General features: G+C 42.6%; 1 protein-coding gene across 4 annotated transcripts; it reads right to left on the reverse strand.

Moving 5' to 3' along the window:
• Positions 1 to 9: 9 nt before the first annotated feature.
• On the reverse strand, positions 10 to 23910 carry LOC139408587 (mediator of RNA polymerase II transcription subunit 15-like). Of its 4 annotated transcripts, XM_071152653.1 has the most exons (19): positions 23813 to 23844; positions 22936 to 23046; positions 21924 to 22011; positions 21731 to 21782; positions 21594 to 21620; positions 21327 to 21482; positions 9442 to 9764; positions 8978 to 9253; positions 8640 to 8750; positions 6118 to 6228; positions 4410 to 4534; positions 4151 to 4281; positions 2184 to 2318; positions 2034 to 2097; positions 1868 to 1934; positions 1493 to 1653; positions 1097 to 1263; positions 722 to 820; positions 21 to 474 (listed from the first exon to the last, which is right to left on the reverse strand). In XM_071152653.1, the coding sequence occupies exons 3-19, from the start codon at positions 21999 to 22001 to the stop codon at positions 338 to 340; spliced, it is 2220 nt and encodes a 739-aa protein (XP_071008754.1). In that variant the 5' UTR covers positions 22002 to 22011; positions 22936 to 23046; positions 23813 to 23844; the 3' UTR covers positions 21 to 337. The 4 variants fall into 4 exon arrangements, with proteins under 4 accessions (XP_071008751.1, XP_071008754.1, XP_071008752.1 ...); XM_071152650.1 differs by lacking the exon at positions 22936 to 23046 and having other exon boundaries at positions 10 to 474; positions 23813 to 23902; XM_071152651.1 differs by lacking the exon at positions 22936 to 23046 and having other exon boundaries at positions 4151 to 4278; positions 23813 to 23910.
• Between the last annotated feature and the right edge of the window lie 2021 nt (positions 23911 to 25931).

Genomic DNA, 25931 nt, shown 5'->3' on the forward strand with positions numbered 1-25931 from the left:
ATCTGGTTAATGAAAACAGGTGAGCAGAAAAGTATTTATTCTTGATAACAAAAAGACAAATTCCCTTACGAGCACATATACACACTTCAAAGCTTTACACAGAAAAGTGTTTAGTTATTGGTTATACATATTCTCACCCTAGAATTCTTTACAGAACACACCCCAAATGGACTTTCTCATTATACCATTTCGTGTTGAAGCCTCAACAGCACACCCTAGTGGTGGTAGGGGAGAGCTGGCGTTCCAGGGTGAGGTAGCCCACCCTTTTCAGTTTGCACAGTCTGTGATAAGTTATGTTGTCTCCAGCAGAGGTTTGATGAAGAGGTGAGCCTCTTGTCTACGCTGCGGAAAGACAGGCTTGTCTGACACTCTGGGCCCAAGTATTGAGCAGTGCAGTCACAGAGTGCTTGTCTGGGAGCTGTAGGAGTTTGGAGGTCATGTTTCTGTGAACGTTCTTTAGGAAGGGGTTGGCACCTGGAGAGAAAAACAAAGTGATGCATTAATCAACTAGAAAATGCATGAAACCTGAAAAGACTAGCTACTGACATGGCAGTATGGTTAAAAAATTATAATTGTTATTTTGCTGAACATTTAATTTGTTATACATTTTAAACTGTAGGTAATATTGGGCAACATTTCATTACAACCAAAGTTAAAGTCAATTTGACTAAAACAGGCTACATAGTTGAGTATGGGTACAGAGAGAGCCAGTGTGTCTTACCATACACTTGCCCATCGTCTGCCCACTGAGGGCTTTGGTCTGGGTAGTCTGCAGGGATGCTGAGCTGGAGAGGTGGCACACTTGGCAGGTTCTTGTCGTCTGGAAGAGAAAAGCAGAGAATAGCATCAGACATCAATTAATTTTATCTTTGAGGGAGGATAATGTGATTTCCCCCAGCCTTAATTTCTTAACGCCCTAAACCAGGGGTCGGCAACAGGCGGCCCCGTAAGGATTTTAGTCTTGTAAAAATCAGGAATTCAGCTAGAAATTAGTTTAATTTAGGAAATCTGTTCCCACTAATAAAAAAGAGAGACGTGGTCGTGTCTCAATGCAACCGTGGCTGGATCTAGTTGCCAACCTCTGCCCTAAACTCACCTAGTTTACAGATTAGATGTACCGTGCCGTTGTTACTGCAGAATGAGGGGTCCAGGTTAACCAGGAACTTGGCGTTGAGGCGGGCCACCTCCCCCTGCAGGATGTTGGGGATGGTCTGGCGGTCATCCTCCTCGTGTTTCCTCTTCCGGGCCACGATGGTGGGGCCTCTGTGGAGTGGAGTGGGAGAAAATAGAGATGGGTGTCAGATGACGGCCTGATCCCACTGCTACTGTACTCTTTCACACACTTTCTAAATGCACTGTAGGGAAATGATGGTCTTGTATCAATGATAGAGACATGGACAGATCTAAAGCAGGGTCGCACCAAGATATCAGCTGAAAATGTGTCCACCCTGTAGGGTTTCTGGACATGAAGGCGTGGTTAGGGTAAACTCACGTGATTGGAGGCCCGTGGATGGCTGTCATGGCTGGGGCAAAGGTACGGTACAGGGAATGGTTGAAAACAGGAGAGCGGATGTTTGCCATGACGGCATCCAAGAGGGGCTGGCACAGGTACTGCTGCTTGGTGCAGGGCACAGGTGGAGGGGGTGGTGTCGGCTAGAACAAGTTTAGAATAATGTCTTATTAATAAGCTAAATAGGGAAACATTTAGTTAAATAGTTGCTAGGGTTTTAGGTTCTTTACAACTAATGATTCACTTTCAATGGGTAACCTTTATGAAATCACAACAGAAAGACATTTTGAGAGCCAAAGAGCAATATAACAGCACAAAGATTTTCACCATGATTGAAAAACGGGGTCTCACGCTTACCACAGCCATATCATTTTTCAGTTTCTCCAGTGCTATCTCACACTTCTGTAAGGTCCTGAGAGGACACCTGCAAGTCAGGGAGAGGAGATACATTCTATAACCATTGTTATGACCAACATGGATAGGCACTGACACACTCATAAGCAACACACTTGTATTATTTTACCTTGTGCTGGGGTCAGTGAGAATGTTCAGCAGGCTCTTCATCTTACTCAGGTCCTTTTTCCTATCTGTTGGGAACACAAACTCCCTTTAGTGAGTGGGAACAGCCGAGAATGGACATAAAAGTAAGAAAGAGCATGGCATGAGTGTATACCTTCGTTTTTGTCTATCTTGTTGATCATCCTGCGCAGCGGCTCAATGTATTTGGAAAGCTGTTTGAGTTTCTCCATGTACTGTTGGTCCTCCAGTTGAGAGGCACCGACTGGACTTATCACTGAACTGGGGTTCCCTACACATCACCAGACAACCACATGGGACAACAATCAGAATACTCATATACAGGTGAAGTCTGAAGTTAACATACACCTTAGCCAAATACATTTAAACTCAGTTTCACAATTCCTGACATTTAATCCTAGTAAAAATTCCCTGTCTTCAGGGATGTGAAATGTCAGAATAATAGCAGAGAAAGTGTTTTTTTCAGCTTCTATTTCTTTCATCACATTCCAAGTGGGTCAGAAGTTTACATACACTCAATTAGTATTTGGTAGCATTGCCTTTAAAATTGTTTAACTTGGGTCAAATGTTTTGAGTAGCCTTCCACAAGCTTCCCACAATAAGTTGGGTGAGTTTTGGCCCATTCCTCCTGACAGAGCTGGTGTAACTCAGTCAGGTTTGTAGGCCTCCTTGCTCGCACGTCTTTTCAGTTTTGCCCACAAATTTTCTATAGGATCGAGGTCAGGGCTTTGTGACGGCCACTCCAATACCTTGACTTTGTTGTCCTTAAGCCATTTTGCCGCAACTTTGGAAGTATACTTGGGGTCATTGTCCGTTTGGAAGACACATTTGCGACCAAGCTTTAACTTCCTGACTGATGTCTTCAGATGTTGCTTCAATATAGCCACATCATTTTCCTACCTCATGATGCCATCTATTTTGTGAATTAAACCAGTCCCTCCTGCAGCAAAGCACCCCCACAACATGATGCTGCTACCCCCGTGCTTCACGATTGGGATGGTGTTCTTCGGCTTGCAAGTCTCACCCTTTTTCCTCCAAACATAACGATGGTCATTATGGCCAAACAGTTCCATTTTTGTTTCATCAGACCAGAGGACATGTCCCCATGTGCAGTTGCAAACCGTTGTCTGGCTTTTTTATGGTGGTTTTGGAGCAGTGGCTTCTTCCTTGCTGAGCGGCCTTTCAGGTTATGTCGATATAGGACTCGTTTTACTGTGCATATAGATACTTTTGTACATGTTTCCTCCAGCATCTTCACAAGTTCCTTTGCTGTTGTTCTGAGATTGATTTGCACTTTTCGCACCAAAGTATGTTAATCTCTAGGAGATGGAACGCGTCTCCTTACTGAGTGGTATGACAGTTGCGTGTTCCCATGGTGTTTATACTCGCGTACTATTGTTTGTACAGATTAACGTGGTACCTTCAGGCGTTTGGAAATTGCTCCCAAGGATTAACCAGGTCTACATTTTTTTTTTGATTCTCCCATGATGTCAAGCATAGAGGCACTGAGTTTGAAGGTAGGCCTTGAAATACATCGACAGGTACACTTCCAATTGACTCAAATTATGTCAATTAGCCTATCAGAAGCTTCTAAAGCCATGACATCATTTTCTGGAATATTCCAAGCTGTTTAAAGGCACAGTCAACTTAGTGTATGTAAACTTCTGACCCACTGAATTTGTGATACAGTGAATTATAAGTGAAATAATCTGTCTAAACAATTGTTGGGAAAATGACTTGTGTCATGCACAAAGTAGATGTCCTAACCGACTTGCCAAAACTATAGTTTGTTAACAAGAAATTTGTGGAGTGGTTGAAAAACGAGTTTTAATGACTCCAACATAAGTGTATGTAAACTTCCGACTTCAACTGTACATTCAATATGTGTATACATATACAGGGGCACTGAGAATGGGTTTGATTGGGCTTCCAATATTTGGCATAACAGGCAAATGGGAAACTAAAGAAGCTCCATACAAATCAACATCTTACATAAAGATAATTAAGAATGTCAACTTTAGTAAGGAAAACAATCATAGGTGAGGTATGAGGCTTACGGGCTTAGAACCGCACCTCTTCTCCAGTGAGGAGTTGGGACAGTACCTGGAGTGTTGAGAGGTCCTGGGGAGGGGACACCATAGTTCTGCGGGGTGCGTGCGGTGGCTGGGCTATGTGAGGGCTGGGGGGACGGGCTAGGCTGGAAGCCCCCCGGCGACGGTGTGGGACCAGAACTGCTGTGAAGAAACACAATACAGGGTCATAGTTGACACCAGAGAATTTCATTTCAAGATTACACCTGAAATAAAACTTTCAAATGCCATATTCCAGTCAATAAGAGAGTGAGCATGCCAACTTTGCTCACCTGACTGAGTTTGGCTGGGAGGATGGGGGCTGTGGCGATGGCTGTGGCTGGGGAGGGGGGGGCATGGACTGGGGTGTCTGCACCTGTACCGGCGAGGGCGATGACAGCATCTGGTGCTGCTGCACCTTTGGAGGAGGTGAAAAGAAAAGAGAGCTCACATCAGAGGAACCCAAGCAACTGTTCAGCTGGTTGGAAGCTGCATCACATTACCATCCAACCTTAATAGCAGGGGGAAAAACCTGCTTCAAGCCATTACGCCGATCAGGGCCTGAGTGCCTACTGAGGAAGAAAATATAATTGAGTGTCTTATTGGTACTTACCAAACACAACAATGAATACTTAGCAAAATAATACACTACATTTCCAACAAAATCTATAGGCTTACTAGAGCTGGGCAATATGGACAAAAATACATATTGCGATAAATTGACCAGTTGTTTGCGATATTGATAAATCATTACTAAATTATTATTTTGTGGGGAGGTGCTAGAGTTGGCGATATGTACAAAAAGTCATTGTGATAAATGTAACTATTTTGTTGGATAATAATAAATACAACTATTAAAAAAAAGATGTCATGGACAATTACTTTACATTAGCGGTAGGACTCTAGACACATTTCTTCCAGTACCCAGTAAGACAATAGATGGTAGCTTATGATTAAAAAAATAAGCTATTTCATCTAACATATCCAGGGAATGCATGATTGTTATTTTGATATGCAACCTGTCAAAATAGAATCCAGCCTAGGATTAGCCTATCAGATTTAATTTGGCCTCTTTGTGCACATCGGACTACAGGCTAAATATGATATTGTTGCCATGTCGACTAATTAATGAATCTATCAGTAAATGTAGGCTAATGATCTACAAAAACTTTCCAGCGCTAGGCCTAGGCTACTTGATGTAGGCCTATACACTGCAAATTGCGCGCTCCACTCTTCGGGCGCATCGAAACCATACTAGGCTTACAGCCTACTCCAGTTATAAAGTGGTGCCATGAACTCAGTATTAAGAGGTGAGAAATAAATGATATACTCACAGAAAGCTGTGACACTCCTCCCTGGAACTGGAACAGTAGTTGCTTTGAAAACTGTATTTTTCCCGCAATTGCATTTTGAGAAACGGTCATATACTTGTGCTTCTCAGAATGCATCTCTCCCTCCTCCGTGCACACAGTGGGGAGAGGGAGTGGCTCGCTCACAGCAGCCAACAGCAAAACAGGGACAGGCAGATACTTTCATAGCAGATAATGCATAGGCTATTACTGTGGGAAAAAATTGTTTCAGAGCCATCTACAGGAACGTTGTGTAGCAAAATCACAAAAAATTACAGAGGTACACAAAATGCTTCAGTAAGAGGAAGGCAATGTCGGTGTCTGTAATTTTGGGTTTATTGTCCCAGCTCTAAGGCCTACCCTTCATGGGTTCCAAATCAGAACCTGATTGTAGAAGGTACAACTCTCTTTTCATGAATCAACTACATACTGAGCATGAGAACAGACATTCACTATCAGATCTAATTCCAATGGTCTGTGTAAGGAGCAGGAGAGGTGGTTTGGGTAAAGTGGGGAGGAGATTAGAGGGCTGCACTGAAGGGTAAGAGTTGGCATAAGGAAGCACACCAGAGGGACATGGTTTTAGGAGAGGTGGTCACCATAGAGGTCAGGGTCAGAGTACTGCCTGGTCACTCTACCTTTGCGTAAATACCTGTGGTAACTGCTGTCCTCCCACGGCAGCAGAGTTTGGAGGTATGGCGGGGTTCGAGGCAGCGCGGGGCAACCGGGGCGGAATTTGCATCCCAAGGCGGGGCATCATCATCTTGGAGGAGGACAGAGGGGACAACAGACATATCACAAGCAAAACAAGAAATGCAATGCATCAGCGGAGATGAGGCGCATGCATGCACAACGCATTTGCACACGCATATGCAAGCAAGCTCCCAGGAACAACACCTGTAAGGTACACAAGAACAAACATATACACGTACACACACATGCACGCACACTCATTGACACACATCACACAGTAACAGTTAGTCATATCTTTAACCCTGGTGTGAGACACACAGCCAGGCATTGTTACCATGACAACAGTGATGAGGCCTTCCACAGCCAGTGGGAACATGCTCCCTCTTTATTCACAAGGCCAAACTATGCAGTGTGTTTGACAATTATTTAAATTGATTAGTGAAGTACAGAAGGTAAACATCTGTCAAATGACTACAAATAACAATCATTTTTGGTAATCTAGTATAACTAGCTTTAAGTATTTTAAATGACCGCCAATGGTGGAACCCCATTGTTCCCCCCAGTAAGAGGTTTGGCAGTGATTTCCCAACCGTGTCTATTGGTCAATTGGATGAGATGGTGGGGGTCCTTCAATAATTGATGATGCCATGTCTTTGCATCTAAGAGTAGCGCTAGTAGATGTAGCAGCTGAGTTAAAGGATATATTTGGTTTGCAGGACAGAGTAGGCATGCAGTTATAGCATTCATTGCACGAACAGCACACATGCATGAAGGGGGAACAACACATTCTAAAGTAGGTCTGAGGTATAATAAAGAGACATCCTCTGGGAGAGAAACTTTCATTTCTCTCAGCAGCCCACCCATGGGTTTCATTCTGAGAAACCTTCAATAGGGAGGAGAATTAGCGTTGGGGTGAAGAGGTCTCCATTAATTCTAGTTTGGTAGAGAAAGAAGGGATGGGGGAGTGTCCTGTGGAAATGAATCCTAGCTCTATCACTCCTTTGCCGGGAAGCGATAAGATGAGTACCAAGCCTATCAGGAAATTCTCAAAAAGCACCATACAGTACCTTCAGAAAGTAATCATGCCCTTTATTCAACATTTTGTTACATTACAGCCTGAATTCTAAATAGATTAAATATATTACTCTACACACAATAATGACAAAGTGAAAACATGTTTAGACATTTTAGCAAATGTATTGAGCATTTTATACCGACATATCTAATTTACATAAATAAGTATTCACACCTGAGTCAATACTTTGTATAAGCAGCTTTGGCAGAGATTACAATGTAAAAATGTAACTCGGAACACTCAGGAACATTGATCCACCATCTAAAGTGTAATGAATAAATGTACCATGCTCAAAGGATATTCAATGTATTTTATATTTTTTACCCAATTACCAATAGGTTCCCTTCTTTGTGGGGCATTGGGAAACCTCCCTGGCCTTTGTGGTTGAATCGGTGTTTGAAATTCACTGCTCGACTACCACACACATACAGATAATTGTATGTGTGGGGTAGAGATGAGGTAGTCATTCAAAAATCATGTTAAAGAATATTATTGCACACAGAGTGAGTCCATGCAACTTATTATGTTATTATGTCTTGAACGTATTTAGGCTTGCCATAACAAATGGGTTGTATACTTATTGACTCAAGACATTTCAGCTTTTCATTTTCTATTAATTCTTAAAAATGTCAATAAACATAATTCCAGTTTGACATTATGGGGTATTGCGTGTAGGTCAGTGATAAAAATATCAATTTATTCCATTTTAAATTCAAGCCATTCCAAAATAAAATGTGGAAAACACAAGGGGTGTGAATCTTTTGAAGGCACTGTACATGCAAATGACAACCAACTAAATTGATTCCCTGAGTTACGTAGGAGATTCATCATTCTGTTCAAACCAAAGAACCCCTGAGCCATTAAGCAGAAAATTTGCCATTATATGAATCGATGCAAGCTTAAGTCTCTCTAGCTAATGCTATGTGATATAACAACTACTACTACCTTCTGGCTATGGCAGCAGCTTAAGTATGGCAACAGGCAACACAGAAAACTAAATATGGTCAAAACAGTACTGCCATAACCAAGCAAAAAGGCAGTAACTGCTCATTTCGTCAAAAATGTGTTAATGTCATTTTTACTACATTAAATGCTTAATAATGTGGACAAATATCCTGCCTCTATTATATTGTGTTTTGGAGAAAATAATGGAGGTCATGTTAGCAGTAACTGCATAAAGTTACTGTGAGACCAAGGTAAATAAAAGCCATTTTTCTCAGTTCCACACTATGAGCAGTTAATGCCTTTTTGCTTGGTAGGGCAGCGTAGAGTTTGTGACCCAAAATTCAATCAACCCTGTCGTCACTCCAAACAGGTAAATCTGAAAGCATGCACTCACTCCAGGCCAGGCTCAGTGACCAGTGGCAGTCAATCAGTTCCACCACACCAGCTTGCAGTGCTCTTACCTGGCCAGGTACAGCTGCCGCTAGCTGGGCCTGAGCCGCCGCCTGTTGGGCTTGCTGCGCTGCCTGCTGGGCCTGCTGCTGCTGTTGCTGCTGCTGCTGCAATGCTCTAGCCTGGCCACACACAAAGCACACACACATACAAAGAACACACGGCACATACACACACATAGGGAAGCATGCAAGCAGAGGGGTGTGTAAACAAGTTACTGGAATATGTGTGTTATCCCAGATACTATAGATTATCAATTTAGAGTGGACAACAAAGAGTCACCACTATTCTACAGAGATTTAACTAAACTTTAAGTTAATCTTTTTCAATAACACCACCTCTGCTTTACCTGCAAGGCTTGGATCTTGAGCTGCTGCTGTTGCTGCTGCTGCTGCTGCTGACTGAGCGAGCTGATGGGCACATGCTGTGTGGGGGCCATCTGCCCAGCCAGAGACTGGGGCACCATGCCCTGCTGCTGCTGGGAGTGGGGGGGCAGCTGGGTCGGCTGGGGCTGAGACTGAACCTGTTGCTGCTGTTGTTGCTGGACCATGTGCTGGATGGACTGTGCATGCTGCTGTTGGAGTTGTAACTGAATCTGCTGTTGCTGGTGCCTTGATGGGTGCATCTGAAGACAGATGGGGGAGGGTGTGTAAATACTTATAATGCAGATTATTTTAAACCCAAAAAATATTTTGTCGTCATGTCATACTTGTTTACCAAAAAATAAACCAATTCAACTGCCTTCTTGCATGTCTGTTTGCTTTTAATTGTACATCTAGGCAGGCTATCATGGCAGGGCTTTTAAGCTTATACCTGGTTCTGTTGTTGCTGGTTTTGGGCCTGCTGCTGCTGCTGGTTTTGGTGCTGCTGTTGGAGCTGTTGGTTCTGATGGTGTTGCTGCTGTAATTGTTGCAGCTTCATCTGCTGCTGGACCTGAAACTGCTGCTGTTGTATGGCTGTCTGTTGTTGCATTGCTGTCTGCTGCTGCTGCTGCATGGCCGTCTGTTGCTGTTGTTGCATGGCCGTCTGTTGCTGCTGTGCCTGGAACTGCTGGAACTGGATGGACTGCTGCTGGGCCTGCTGCTGGGCCTGCTGCTGGGCAATCTGCTGCATCTGCATCTGCCCTGGACCTCCTACTACAGGGAGGATGTGGACAAAACAGACATCCTCCAGCTGAAAACTTGGGGAAAGCCCTGGAGGAAAAGCCCTACACCTGAGCACATAGAAATAAGAGTCTGGAGCAGTGCATGTAAGCCGAGTTGAGCAGTTGGACACCCTGTTCATCTCACAGAGCGCTCCACGTCTTTTCCCACGCTCCAGTCAAACTGTGCCCGCCCAGCTCCCACTCATCTCCGCTCACATGCTCTGAGCCTCACAGAGGACACAGAAATATGAGTTTGGATACAAAATCAAAATGTCATGACTGGTAAGCTATTGATCCAATTGTTTATGTGTGCTAACAGACAGAATTAAAATAAGTAAGGGATAATCAACGAGGCGTTCTATGGAAAAATATTGAATGACGTGGAAGGTCTGTTCCTCATTTCAAAGTTGCATCGTACTGCAGCACCACTTGCAGGATGCCTCGGTATAGTACAGCATGTTACAGTGCATGACGTCATAGTATTTTACTGTCAGCCATTGTTGCCGTTAATGCCCTTAATGCTTGTTGAAGCCACCAGAGGGCATCTTTGAGGGCGTCTTCATGAAGCTTGTTGGCGCTTGCTTTTTTTTCCTAAATAATCCTACAGAGGTCCATGCAGGCCAGACATTTTGATTGCTATACCCTATCTGAAAGAGCATAACAAGTTAATGAATTTTGTTGACATGAAGCAACCATAGCCTCAGCTACTATAGCACAGAGAAATACATGCTATTCTGTTCTTTTGAAATAAATTGTCTTAGTATTATGTTTTTTTTAATGACCTTAAACAAAATATTAATGGATTCCTTTGTGATTGTGTATTTAAATGTATTTATAGACTGGCAGCTATTGGTAGGCTACTTGTCGAGTCCTGGATATTCTACTGTTAATATGCATAGCGCACAGCAGACCTTCATGGTACTTTGATGAAATGCTCAGTAAGTTGTCTTTTATGATATTTATCTTAATGTAGGCCTACTACTTGAGTGTAAAATACACATATTTCAGTAAATTCAGGGACAGGTGGGTTTAAGGTTTTTAATTAAATAAAGTTATTGAAATGACATGGAGCTGTAAGCCTAAGAGTCCTGTTTACTGTAGCTGTTTTTAGCGTAACTTACTTATTGGCATAAAGGCCGACTTCAATATACAGTACATCAATCAATCATTCCTGCATGTCATCACACAGCATACAAGTCATCCATGTACTTAAATAACTAAGGGACCCTTGAATATTTAAACAATTAATAAACCGCAACATGTGGCTAAAGCGATTGAATTCACGATCGCATTTGACTGTTTTTAATATTGGCTATACTAGAGACTAAAACATTTTTAACTATATGGGATTGATTAGAATTTGGTTGTAAAGTATTATTGTATTTGATGTGTTGTTTATACTGTTAGAAATGTAGCTTAATTAAATTGATTAATATTATGGTGTTTCTATTCCAAGAAAAACGAAAATGCATTTTACATTAGCCTATGTAGGCCTCAGGGTTTCCTTTAGGACAATATGGCGCTGTACGACCGGTCGAGAGTAGGTCTAGGCTAGGTCTAGGCTACTAAGTGACTGGAAGAGAAGTGCAAAATAATCCTAACATTTCCACAGTCTAATTGTAGGCTAACTAATATCCAAACGGAGATATGATTGATTTATCAAGACCAGTCTCAATGCATGTCTAAAAGCAGCGTGAAACGGTGCGGAAATAGTTGACCACACGTGGGTAGGCTATTGCTTCAAATCCTATTATAACAGTTGGATAACTTTGGGTGTTTCAGTATGCAACAATTTGTTGCTTTCAATTGCATTAGCCTACTTTATTCCACTATTTCTCTCATTCAGTGATTTATTCCCATAGTAATTTGTTATGGATCCATCCAGATGTGGTTAGAAAACAGTGCATGTGGTGGGCTATGCAAAGAGATGGGTGAGGTGACATGCCTCGCAAACATCCATTAATACATTTAAAGTCCCTAAACTCGGCAAGAGTATTGTCCTGCTGATAGCCCATCAAGGGTGGATGCCTTCTTATGTATTCAAATTTATTGGAAAGGCTGCTAAACCATTTACACCTGGCCCACAACGTTATTACATACTTACAGTACAGTGCACTTTCACGCCATTCTCCACCTGACTCTCTACCAATGCCACCAGAATATTTTTTCTATTGTTGTTATCTATTCGGTAACATTCCACAAGTAAATGTAATAAATATAACACCTACATTTAATAGCTCTGGTTTTCACCATCAACTTGTTAATTTAGCAGACATCACTTGCGTATATTTCAGTAAACACCTAGTTTAAGAATATAAGACCATTTCTATTAGAATAAAAACCGTACAGTGTAACAGTTTTAGTAAGTAATAAGCTACGGTCCAGTTGCAGCTTTTTCTGACAAAGTAGAAACAAAAAAACTGTTTTTTTTGTATGTGCGCGTGGGACAGAGGAAGAGCAATTCTTACACTATTGTTCTGAATTCAAACACTCTTCATCATCCTCGTCAATCAGCTCATTAAAATTCAATTGTAATTCATTTTGTCACTTCCGTTCAACAACTCCAAATCGCTTTTGCATGTGCTCCAAAGGGATAACATGATATAGGTTCATTAAATAATCCAAAGGAAAAATGTGATAATGTATTAGCCTAGTGGATATACAGTACACCTACTCATTCAAGTTGTATTTTCACTATTTTCTACATTATAGAATAATAGTGAAGGCATCAAAACTATGAAATAACACATATGTATTCATGTAGTAACCAAAAAAAGTGTTAAATCAAAATAGATTTTAGATTCTTCAAAGTAGTCACCCTTCACCCTGATGACAGCTTTGCACTCTTGGAATTCTGTCAACCAGCCATTCCCTCTGAAGCCATTCTTCTGGGATATAAGAGTGCAGTCAGATACCCTATGGGTTGGACGATACTTTTCTCGTCAATCATCTTGAAAAAAAAATATTCTTACAAATTGAAAATCAACCAAAGTCCGCCTTTAAATGCTTTATTTAAATGTTGAAAGTGCGTGGGCAATGGAGAGAAACAAAATAGTGCAGTTTGAGGCCATGTGGCGGAGAGTGATACAGGCGCTGGAGATGGGGATGTGAGCAGGTGGGTCTGGGCAAGTGTGATGTAGTTGTCGTTTGTATGTGGCGAGGCTATATGACTGCACCATCAACTTGTTTATTTAGCAGACATTACTTGCTGCTTATATTCAGTCAACAGATATTTTCACTTAGTTTAACAACAGTTCAAGGAAGTAATATGCTACAGTCCAGTTACAGCTTCTTCTGATGAAGTAGAGACAAAAAAATGAGTATTTTTTCAGGTGTGCGTGTGGGGACAGAGAAAGCAATTCTTACACTATTGTCCTAAATGTAATCGCCCTCTTCTTCTTCATCCTCATCATTCAGTTAATTCAAATTTAATTTAAGTCATGCACAATTCAGTTTCAATTTGGTTTATATCACCAAATCATTGACAGCATTCATTCAGGTAGACACACATTAGCGCCTTGGGACCAAAAAGCATAATCAGCACTCTATCTCCCACTTGCGGTGGTCTGGAGCAATGAAGCAGTGGCGCAGGGTAACGTACTAAACCACAAATTACCTTTAAGTCCCGCGGCATAATCTCGAAAGTTAATTGAGGAACCACTGTTACCTTCCACGGGGTTGAATTATTTTCCAGAGAACGCAAAGTGCCCCGAGTTGATTATCCCTTTTATACCATGGCTATAATTTAAAGTAGAACTCGCAGCATTTTAGCAACACAAAATCTTGTTAAAATCTGTTCATATACACCCCTGGGAAGAATATTACATTTTCAGACAAGCGAGAATTTAGATATATTCATTTTCATAAATCCATAGAATGTTTGGGAACAAAGTATAGCATTTGTGAAAATGATATAGCAATATAGAGTGGTAAAGCGGCCGTGCATTTGGGCAATTAATAGACACTGCAGAAAATAAAACCTAAAAAACATCTGACTAAGCAAACTGGTGCGCTATAGCCAAACTGAACTACAGTAGGCCTATATGCAAATAACCCATTTGCCAAACGGGCCCAATATCTTTCACTTTGAAATGGACTGTGTTTACAGGCAGTAGCAACAGCTACACAACATACACCTGAATAGATTTCACAGTCCTATTGATCAAACAACCATGAAAAAAATAGGCTCTCTCCTTCAGTTGCCTATGCACATCAACAAGATCAACAACTAATGCTAGCCAGAGTGAGATTAGCTCAAATCTAGAGGGAATATTAGATAAACCCTCTCAAAAGTTTTCAGCTAGTTGGCCGTCAATTTCACAGATAAACGATGGGGAATAGTAGCCTGGAATAGTCGCCTGCTCGTCCTGCAGCTTGTCCCAACCCACATTTTGACTACTGAATGGGAACTTGCCAGCCCACCCATTTGACCGATGCCAAATACATTTGATTGATGCCAAATACATTTGGTTGACAACTAAGAGATATGCCTACTGTTGTGACGACCCTCCCACTCTGTCTGCCGAATTCTTTCTCTTTACTTTTTATTTTCCTTAATAGGATGTCGGTGGGCAGAGCCGGGAGGGTCGTCAGCGAAATGGGACACACCTGGGCTCGGGTGTGTCCCAGGATAAATGCGCCTCTTTCCCATTCATTGAAGAGTCTCTCTCCATGCAGACACAGATTTTGGTTGTGGCATTTTTGTGGCTGTTTGCGTTGGCACCTTTCAACAACCCTCATTATCACGTATGCAAGAAACCACTCACTTACACTACTGACTACACACACCATTGTTAATTATATTTAGTTCACTTTAGTTACATAAATATATTTTGTTATTGCCCATCTCCAAGTTGTCTCCTTGTTTGTTACGTGCTTTGAGCCGGTTCGTGACAAGTGGGGGCTTGTCCGGGATTTCATAAGGTTGGTTCCTAGACATTTTGGTGTATAGCACTTTGTTGCATTATGAAGGACTAATACTAGTGTAATTTGGCTTACTAGTATGTGTGTTGTGTTTGGGTGAAAAATGTGTTAATGTTAAACTCTGTAGGTGCTTAATTTGCATCTTTTGTTACATCTTGTTTTAGTTGAAATGTTTGGTGCCCAGTACTGGTTGCCTTTGTTTGGTTGGTTGGTAAACTTGCCACTGCAGTGGATAGTTCGTTGTGTGCTGCATTGGAGAAAGTACATTGGTTCGTTCGTCCTCCCCCTCCCCTCTGTTAGGCTTAGCGACGTGTTTCACTTTGGAATACATTGGGCATGGTTATTTTGTTTTGTGTGGTGTCTGTGGACTGAACAATTGTCTCTGGGGCACATCCGTGGCTTGGGGGAATCTGCCAGTGTGCTGGGTGGTTTATTTCCTTGCCAGCGGGCTACAGTACGTAATTACCAACCGCAAATCCGCTCGAAGACTAGGGTTGAGTTACTGTAGATTTTGGGGAAGCTCCATATATATCTCCTCTCTCTTCTGTGGTGCCCAGTGTGATTATCATCTGGTTGTGGTCTGGTGTGCTCAGCAGAGGGGAAGAGCGAGATCTTTTAATTTTTTTATTTTCTGTTGACTATGGCGTCTTACGTAGACGAGTTCATTCGCTTTCCATCAGAGGAACTGTTAGAATTATGTACTAAAGAACAGCTGTTGAAAGTTGTGATAAACGTCAAATTCTATTAGGTTGATATTGAAGGCCAATCTGATGGAGTGGTATTATTGAAGTTACCACTGGGGCAGCCTTTGCTGAGGACTCGCTGTCTCCCCGTATCGTTACAATGACCGCGCCATCGGTTAGTCCTAGTAGTCTTCTTTTTGAACTGCTTCGGTTACAGTTAGAGCATGATCGTGAAAAGCTAGAGCATGATTGTGTAAAGTATGAAAAGGAATTGGTGTTTAAACCGGATTTGGAGCGTGCTAAATTCAAGCTGCAACAAGAGCGGTTAGAGTTGGTTAGGGAAGGAAAGCTCTCAGGGGAGAGTTTGCTCTGGGAAGGTGACCCAGATTTACCTAGGGGTCATTCCTCTTTTGGTCGTGCCCCGGACACATTTGATATTGTTGGGAACTTATGGTTGTTGTCTCAATTTAATGAAAAGGACCCTGAGACATTCTTTTCGTTGTTTGAGCGTGTTGCTGACGCTAGGAGTTGGCCTGATTCTGACCGCACTTTAATGTTGCAGTGTGTACTGACTGGTAAAGCGCAGGATGCAATATCCAGCTCTTAGTGTTGCCGACAGTGTCAGTTATGATAAGGTTAATTTACGAATTAGTTCCTGAGGCTTACAGCCAACGATTTAGAACTTTAAAAAGGGATGATACAGACTCATGTTGAGTTTGCACGAGTATTATCGCTGATGTTCCACCTCTGCAGTTATGACTTTCCAAGGGCTGTGTGATCTGATTATGTTAGAGCAATTAAAGGACACAATCACTGATCGTATAGCCACGTACATTAATGAACGAAAAGTAAAGACTGTTGCTGAAGCTGCGGTTTTGCCGAACGAGTATGTTTTGACTCACAAGTGTCTTTGCAGAGCCACGTATTTGGAGAGAGTGGGAGCGTTCGGAGCGATTTGGGCCTCACTCACCGAGATACTTTGGTTCACGGGCAGAGTTTCATTCAACTAGGAGCCTGACTCCCGTGGTAAAGCTGACTTTGGTCAAGAGTGTCACTACTGTCAAGGTTCAGGTCATTGGAAAAATGAATGTCCGGTTCTCAGGGCTAGGGGTAAATTCAGTACATGTGATTACGTTAAATCTAAGCCTACGGCATTAGCTGCGCCTGTTCCACATCAGTTCATTCCTGACACCTCGTCTCATGCCCAGGGGCATGTGAAAGTCCATATTGACCCAGACTATTTACATTTCATTACGGAGGGGTTTGTCTGTCAGGAAGTAAGAACCTAGTGCCAGTGAAGATCCTGAGACACAGGTGCCTCTGAATTGTTTGTGTTGGAATCTGTGTTACCCTTCTCTGCTGAAACTGATTCGGGGAATAGTGTTCTAATTAGGGGAATAGGTTTGAACACTGTCAGTTCCATTGCATGAACTGATGTTGGATTGTGGACTGGTTAAAGGTGAGCTTGTTGTGGGGGTTTGTTCTTTGTTGCCTATTGAGGGTATCGACGTTATCCGATCTAATGAATGCGCAATGGGATTGACCCCACATTAGAAGAGTTGCGTGACCAAATTGTGCCTGTGGAACAGTTGGGAGATGTCGCCCATGGCTATTTTCTCCAATGGTATTTATTTTATTTTTGGGTGTGAGGAGAACCTACAATCGCATATTAAGACATTTCTTTTGGCCTAGGTTAAAGAGGGATGTTTAGGAGTTCATCAAAACTTGTCACACCTGTCAATTAACTGGTAAACCTAATCAAGCCGGTAACACTGTTTCCTATTCCTGTACTCAGCCAACCTTTTGAGTATCTGATTATTGACGTTTGGTCCTCTGCCTCGTTCTAAAAAGGGTAGTAGTTACCTGTTCACTGTAATGTCAGACCACTAGGTTTCCTGCTGCCTATCCTCTCCGGTGTATCACGACTAAGTCTGTGTTAAAAGCTTTGAATTTCACCTCCAATCTGTTTGGTCAGGTTCTCCAACAGCTCCATATTAAACACAATTTGTCTAACGCCTATCACGCGCAAAGTCAAGGAGCACTGGAACGTTTCCATCAAACACTTAAGTCTTTGTTGAGAGCTTATTGTACGGAGATGGATAAGGATTGGGAGGGGTTGCCTTGGTTACTGTTAGCCGCTAGGTAGGTTTCACAGGAAAGCACGGGTTTCAGTCCAAATTACCTTGTGTTTGGACATAAGGTGCGTGGACTTCTATCTGTTCTCCAGGATGACTGGAAGTCCCCTCAGTCCCTGTTTATTGTATGTGTGTGATTTCCGGTGACGCCTGTACGCCACTAGTGAAATGGCTAAAGAGAAGCTGTCATCTTCACAGGAGAGGATAAAGGGCATATTTGATCGGCGAACTGAGCCTCGTCACTTTAGTCCAGGTGACCAGGTTCTTGCTCTGCTGCCAATTGTTGGTTCTTCTTTTCAAGCCAAGTTTCAAGGTCCATATACGGTGGTGCGCCAGTACACTGAGCAAAACTATCTAGTTGCCACTCCAGAATGGAGAAAAGCACACCAACTGTGCCATGTAAATTTGTTAAAACTATTATGCACATTCCTCAGACTGAACAGTGGGAGTCAACAGGACAGTAAACCTGTTATTTTGGCCGATACCGTTATTTCCCTAGGTTCGTGCATGAGGAGGAAGATGTTCCTGGTCCTGACGTTTGTAGATTGAAAAATTCAGAGACACTGGATATTTTAGACAGCCTTCTCGCTCATCTACCTGTTGATGGGCAGAAAGAGATGGTTGGTCTGATTCTGAGATTTCCATGTTTGTTTTCTGATACACCTACCCATACAAACTTAATAGAACATGATATTGACATTGGAGATGCTGACCCCATTCGTCAGCGGTTCTATAGAGTTTCTTTAGAGAAACTGTGTTGTCTGGATGCTAAGGTCAGGTACATGCTGGAGAGTAAGAAGGCAGAGCCTTTCTCCAGTTGGGCTTCTCCCTGTATCTTGGTCAGTATACCGGATGGGACAAACAGATTTTGTACGGACTACCGGAAGGTAAAGTGTCACTAAGCCAGATTAATTTCCTCTTCCTCAGATGGAGGACTGCTTTAATCAAGTCGGCGCAGCCAAGTTTGTGAGCAAATTTGACCTCTTAAATGGCTATTGGCAGGTGCCACTGACGAGTAGGGCACGTGAAATCTCTGCCTTTATTACAACCTCTGGTCTGTACTCGTATTCAGTTATGAGTGTCGGCCTGCGTAATGCACCTGCCACTTTTCAGCGACTTATGAACAGGGTTGTCTCCGGTCTGGCCGGGTGCGCTCTTTATCTGGACGATGTAGTGATATATGCAGATACTTGGGAGGAACATCTGTCCCTTATTCAAGCCTTGTTCAAGCTCCGGGTCTCCTCACGATCAATCTGGCTAAATGTGAGTTTGCTCAGGCGACCGTTACATACCTTGGCAAGGTGGTTGGGCAGGGTGAAGTGCGTCCTGTTTGGGCTAAAGTGGTAGCTATTGATGCTTTTCCACCACCAACTACTAAAAAGGAATTGATGCGTTTCTCGGGAATAAGTGGTTATTATTGTAGTTTTTATTGGAACTTCTCTACTGTGGTCGCTCCCTTGACAGTGTTTTATTTTGTGTCTGGTATTGTCCTGTTCTGTCGCTCCTGTCTGTTCCCTTTTGGTCTCAGTTTATTTCCTCTTAAAGGTTACTTCCTGTCCAAAGGTTGCTGAGGTCTGGGGAGGACGAGGTTGGCTGGGGCAAAAGGACGCAAAGGCTGGATTACTTTGCTGTGTGACTGGTATGGTGTTCCGGGGTCTCTGTTGGACCCCGGTTTTATTGGGTGGGGGGGATAACCCTCCCACTGTCTGCCGAATTCTCTTTGCTTTTGTTTTCCTTAATAGGATGTCGGTGGGCGGAGCCAGGAGGGTCGTCAACGAAATGGGACACCTGGGCTCGGGTGTGTCCCAGGAAAAATGCACCTCTTCCCAATCCATTGAGACTCTCGCCATGCAGACACAGATTTTGGCTGTGGTATTTTTGTGGCTGTTTTTGGTGTTTACACCTTTCAACACCCCTCATTATCACATTTATGCACGCAACCACTCACACTACTGATTACTGATTACACACACCATTGTTAATTATATTTAGGTTACTTTACTTAAATACATATATTTTGTTGTTCCTTATCTCCACGTTGTCTCCTTGTTTGTTACGTGCTTTGAGCCGGTTCGTGACACTGTGGATAAGTCGTTCTAAGTTCAGCTTAAATAGCTAGCAAAGCGATTCACATTTCTTGCTAGCTAACCAAATGCCACCTGCATCTCTAGCTGTACCTACCCCAAAACAATGAGTCAGTCACTCACCCACTCCTCCAATGACATGACATCCTCCTAGAAACTAGCTAATGTTAGGCTTTGTGATTTTTAGCTAGCTACAAAAATAAATATGGTAGCCCAGGGGTGTCAAACTCCATCAGCGAACGGCCTGTTCGCTTTGCGGGCTAGACATAGCTTCTTTGTATTTTTTTACGTGCAACTTCGACCCAAATGGCCAAAATATGGCCCTTTATAATGTTCAGTTATGTACATAGGATGCCGTATATAGCATTTTGACTTATTTAAACAAAAGATAAATAATATTTGTCCAGCTTTGCTGCTATGCCTGCAGGTGTTCATAATGTTGTGACCCTAATCAAAAGATATTTAATTACTCCAAATAACAACCCATCTATAGGTTGTTGCAACATTTAAACTTAACATGGATTTCAATGTTTTTGTACTGCATGAATCCCCGGTGCGGTTGAAGGCAGCATTGCTGTATGGTGCACTTAAAATGTATTGTAGTTGTGTAGCCAGACTAGGCGACTGCTTAATATGTTGCTGTAATAGGCCTGCATATTTCTCCTTTGCATGGTATTTTGTTGCAGGTTTAGTTTTGTCATTCATTGTCCAGCTTTAAAAACCGAAACCAGACTGCAACATTTTAGCAGCCTAGCTAGGACTGTGTCATGTGTCTGTCTGTACAGTTTCCCTGCGCTGTAGGCTCTAAATGGGACACACGAAAGCAGCGCAGTTGAATTTGAATTTAGTGATGCAAGCACATCAGCCTGTAGTTTCATAAAGTAGATGACTTAACTGTTGACTCCTTTATACTAGCTTGTGTGCCCTAGTCGGCCCACAGGCTTTGTTTGTTACACATGTGAGCTAACCTATTATCCACCTTATGACTGACTTGTGATCATTGCCCTTGCTAGTGTGATTGTAGTTACATTTGTCAATTTCTGTTCAAAATATTGAGTCATTGAAACAAACGGTGAGCCCCGATTGTGTGGAGGCAGCAAACAATGTACCAGGCCATCTGATTTACAACCTGATAGCAATATTTTTTGGACTACCAAGTATTGGTGAATTATATTAATCATGTATTGAACTGCATCCATCTATTCTGCCAACAATGCCTTACTGTATGTCATGGAATTTTTTGTCAAATATAACCTATTTTTAAAACCTCAAAGTTGGTTTTGAAGCATAAACTGGGAATTTTATTGACTATGATTGTTTGTCTCATATCTGCAAAGTATATAGTTAAAATGCTGTCAGTTCCACTTTAACACATTTGCGGAAAGAAATGTTAATTTGCAGGTAGAAATGTGTTCAACATCCACTGAAGTAGCTAGCAAGTTTACTAGATAGCTACAGTAGTTGCCTTGCCAACCAAACAGACTTGCTAGTTTAGCTAACCAAACCATCAGTCCTAGCCTGCTATTATGAAAATCTAATTCAATAATACCAATGTTTTAAATTAAACTTTTGCTTTCAAAAGCAGCTCGAACATGTGAATTCTACCGTACGTTAGTGATAATGCAGGCTCTAGAATGCCCTTCAAGCCAATCAGAAACGAGTATTCAACAACACCATGGTATAAACATGAAATAAAGTGAGAAAATTAAATAGCTTCAGAGATACTCACTCGATTGAGGATTTCCAGCCACTCCTGCCATGGCATGCTGACTCATTTGCATCTGCCCCATTCCACCCATGGGCGCACCAGGTGGCCGAGGCCCCATACCGATGCCCCCTGGAACCCCTGGAACACCTGGGAGATTTGTCAGGGCATTCATGGGATCTGGAAGAGGGGAAGCAATGTGTACATTTACACATGTGCAGTGGCATATGTAGATATTATTCTGAATGTATTTTAGTAACGGAGAACATGTTTTGCAAAATAATAACACACCAGGACCACCTCCTTGCGCCTTTTTATCTGCAAAACAAAAAAAGTCCATTACTTGACTTGACAGATTAGCCGTCTCGAAAAATATGAATGTGAGCTAGACATACATAGTAGATAGAAAAAGTATGTGGGGTACGTACGAATGTCTCTGAAATGAATGATCAACCTTGCTACCAGGGACAAGTATTCTTCCTGTTCAGAAGTAAACAATAACACACTTAGATGAGAGATGGCCATTATTTACCAATAATTCCAGTTACTCATATACAATGTTAGAGTTTGATGATCCATGATGAGGTTACTAGGTGTGTGTAAATTAAACCGTTCACTCACTCTAGATTTGGCTTTGACATAGACATGGTTCTCCATATCATTGCTGGACTTCGTGTGTGCAGTCCCAGCCTTCCTCATCGCCTCTTCACTGAAAGAGAAGAAGCGATTCAGATAGATTGCCTGCTGTATTTTGCTAGCACACATGTCAATGATATTCGTTACATTCCTGGCAGATAAAGTGCATTTTATTCCAAGTGAGGCCAAGCAGGAATGTCACTGGGGTCTGTGTTGTAGCTAGCATCTTGCTAACTAACATTAACTAACGTTAGCTGGCTAAATAGTAGGGGAGGATCCAGGAGCATGGCAGTTGAGTGTTAAAAGGCTACAGAGACAAGTGGGAACAACAGGAACTTATGTTATGAGTGTGGGGATTTACTGCCGCTACCTAAGCTGCAGGAGACAGTCTTCTGTTTTTAGCTGTGAGGAATGGAAGAGGAAAAAGAGGAAGGTGTTCAAGAGAATGAGGAAAGCAGAGGTTGAATTTGATGAAGATGGATATAGAAAAGGAGATAGGGGGTGAAGAAGACTGGTGCCAAGTCGAGGGCTGGAGGTGAAATGGAAGTGAGTGATGGCGAGTTAAGTGAAGTAGAAGGTGTGGTGTAGTGGTCGGAGCCCGAGGTCTGCATCGATGGACATGAAAACGAATGATCTGGTCCAGTAGGAGTGAGATTTGTCCTTTTGGTGGATCCATTTGTGGTTTCAGGTTGGGTGGGAAATGATTTGAGTCAGTGATGGTAACACAGAGTGGGCTTGAGACATTTGTGTGCGTTTCTTCCAACCAGAGAGAGCAGGCACTACGCGTCACGCAACTATACTGTTACAGGTGTCAAACTTATGGGCAAGTGGCAGCAGTGTGTAGGAGGTTAGTTCCTAGGTGTGAGAAGTGTGCAGAAAATCATGATACAAAGGAATGTGTAGTATTGGGAAAATAATTGGTATGTGCTAATTGTAAGAGTGGACATGGTGCCGGAGATCAGAAGTGTCCCGTGCAAGAGAGGCGGGTTGAGGTTACCAGGGTTAGAGTAGTGCAGAGGGTGTCGTATGCTGAGGCAGTGAAAGATGTAGAGGAAGATGGATCCAGTGTGAGGGATACTGAGACAATCCCTGCTAATTAATAGTAGATCTGTGCCAACACAGAGGGATAGGTCAATGAGTGAAATGCTTCAGTAAGCTTGGATTCTTAGCGTTCATAGCTATGGTTACCAACTGTACAGCAGAGAAGTATGTGTGAATACGAGATTTGACTTCAGGAGAGTTACAGGGTGTGTTGAGGTCCTGTCCTCGCAGGCCATTGTCCTGGGGTAGGTCCAGATAGGGTTAAATCGTGTAATAGGGTGGTGGGTTTTAATGAGTGTAGGTTTTCATTCCCCCCCCCCCATTTTGTGCATCAAATTATAATGGATTTATATCCCAATCTAGTTGGTGGGGGTAATGCAACATAAATTGGATGCCAACCGCCGATAAACCTCTCCGAAGAAGTTACATAGCAAGCGAAGCAAAGACAGCGAAGACTATAGTAACTAGCTAGTTTAACTAACCATTAGCTGAAAGCCCAAATAGCTAAACGTCTCAAAACTTCTCGGGAAAAACACTCTAATTAGCTAGGTCTTTATGGCAAATACGGACACTTGTAGCTAACTACATCAACCCTGATTAAGCTTGGTTTACGGCCTCATAACAAGCATGTTTCATAGCTAGCTGGTTAGTAACCAGAGGAGCCGCCAATGGGCTGATCCATAAAGCCAACTAGCGGCTGCCCCGGCTAGCTGCTAACTCGTTAGCGCTGACTGAAGTTGTGGTGAGCTAGCTAGCCACTGTAGTGATAATAGCGGAGTAACTAAAATATCACAACGTTTACAAACAATATTAATAAAACATAATTGTCTCACATTTGTGCAACAACTTTCTGTCGGAATGCAGGGCTTCTCCAGTCGCTATCTGGTCCTGGGACCTCCATTGCAGAGTCTTCTTCTTCGTGTAAATTTCCGGGAGACTAGACGCTGTGTTGCGTATTGCTGCCGTTCGCAGGTCGGAGTGCGGATTGCACATTTTGGTCACTGGGGAATCGGGAAATCTTAAATTTCTCTACCATCTAACCCTGCACCTATACACTATCCCAAAAACCCACCACCTCATCCCAATACTTGGACCTAAATGGTCGTGCCAGGCTGTCGACCTGGGATGGTGGAACCCCTTCTCTCAACTTCCTGTAGATCTTATGCACTAAAACCTCTCACACCCAAAATATTTATCTGCTGCTGCAACCTTGGAGAGGAAATGGCGCAACCTTGCTCACCATAATAATACATAGTTTTATTAGACACGTTTAATAAAAGATTGACGTTTCAGCCGTCAATGGCCTTCTTCAGAATAATAACAAAGGGAAAGAACAAGTTCATATAGGGCATAGGGAAGGCCATTAGGGGGAAACTATGCTGCTGCAACTACCACAGCTATCTCCTGTGATTCCCACTCCATCAGTACAGTGCAGTTGATCACCATCGCTATAAACACAAGAAATCCAACCTTACTAAACCTTACTCTTCAGGCCTACTCACTGGGGGGGCTCCCAGTCTAATCACTCACACTTGGGCTATCTTCTACTCTTTTAAAAAAAATGTATTTAACTAGGCAAGTCAGTTAAGAACAAATTTTTATTTTTAATGACAGCCTAGGAACAGTGGGTTAACTGCCTGTTCAGGGGCAGAACAACAGAGTTGTACCTTGTCAGCTCAGGGGTTTGAACTTGCAAACTTCCGGTTACTAGTCCAACACTCTAACCACTAGGCTACCCTGCCGACTCTCTTCGATGCCTCAGCATAGGAAACTTACTGCCACACTCGAACTCTGGCGGTCTCAACCTGTCTCTCTTTCTCACAGGGCACTTCGGATCCCCAGCTGCATGGGTGCACCCACAGTTGACACACAGTGCTTTCTCTATCCCAACTGTACACTACCTCTATGTCCTCCTGCACATCTCTCACATCTTGGGGTCTGCCTTCTACACATTGCTGCAACATGTCTGAATCCTTGACACCCAAAGCACCGTAGAGGTTTCATAGCAGAATAGCAACTACAACCTAACCTGACCTCATCAGATAGAAACTCTGTGTCAAAAATCTACAAAACAGACAGTTTATTCTCAGTCTCGCCATTGCCACTGAGTCTATGGATCACCAAACGGCGGGCGTCACAAACACCAGGAATGTTATTTTTCCTTTGAGCCACCTCTACACTCAACGCTAACCCACTGAACACCCCTTTGAGCAGTGCCCTGTTCACATTTTCATAAATTCATAGAATGTTTGTAAATGACGTATAGTAAGACATTTGTGAACATTCTATAGCAATATAGAGTGGTAAAGTGGCGTTTGGGAAATTAATTACAGTTTTTTCCAACTGCTTACACACAAAATATTTTCATATCACACGATTTTTGAAACCTCTCACTCAAAGTGCAAAACTACACACCAAATATCCAAACCCATAAGCTATTTCTCAGCATTTGACTTAGTTGTCAATTGCATAAAACACTTTTTTCAAAAAACTACACACAATTCTCTACCTAAAACACAAAAATCTAACAGGAAGTGACTTGCTTTCCTTTTCCAAACACAACCAATCAAAATGCTACACTTATTCACAGGGTCACATACACACTCCTCACATGTGCAAACACTAATAGCTTAACTGATCACTAACCAATCACTGCTTCACTGTAGTATAGGCCTATAAATAGGAAAAGGTCAGATTACCTGTTTTGAACAATGGATGCCAACAATGGACAGAGAGCAAGAGGAGAGGGGAGAGAGAGAGAGAAAGAGGAAGAAGAGGACGAGGACGAGGACGAGGACGAGGGCAAAGAAGAGAAGGAAGGAGAGCCATCTCTGATGAGATTAGGGCAACACTTGTTGATCATGTGATCAACCACGGTTTGACCATGTGAGAGGCTGGACTGAGAGTCCAGCCCAACTTGAGTCGATTTACAGTGGCGTCCATAATTCGAAC

This window comes from Oncorhynchus clarkii, chromosome 5 (assembly GCF_045791955.1).
Source record: "Oncorhynchus clarkii lewisi isolate Uvic-CL-2024 chromosome 5, UVic_Ocla_1.0, whole genome shotgun sequence".
Lineage (NCBI taxonomy): Eukaryota > Metazoa > Chordata > Actinopteri > Salmoniformes > Salmonidae > Oncorhynchus > Oncorhynchus clarkii.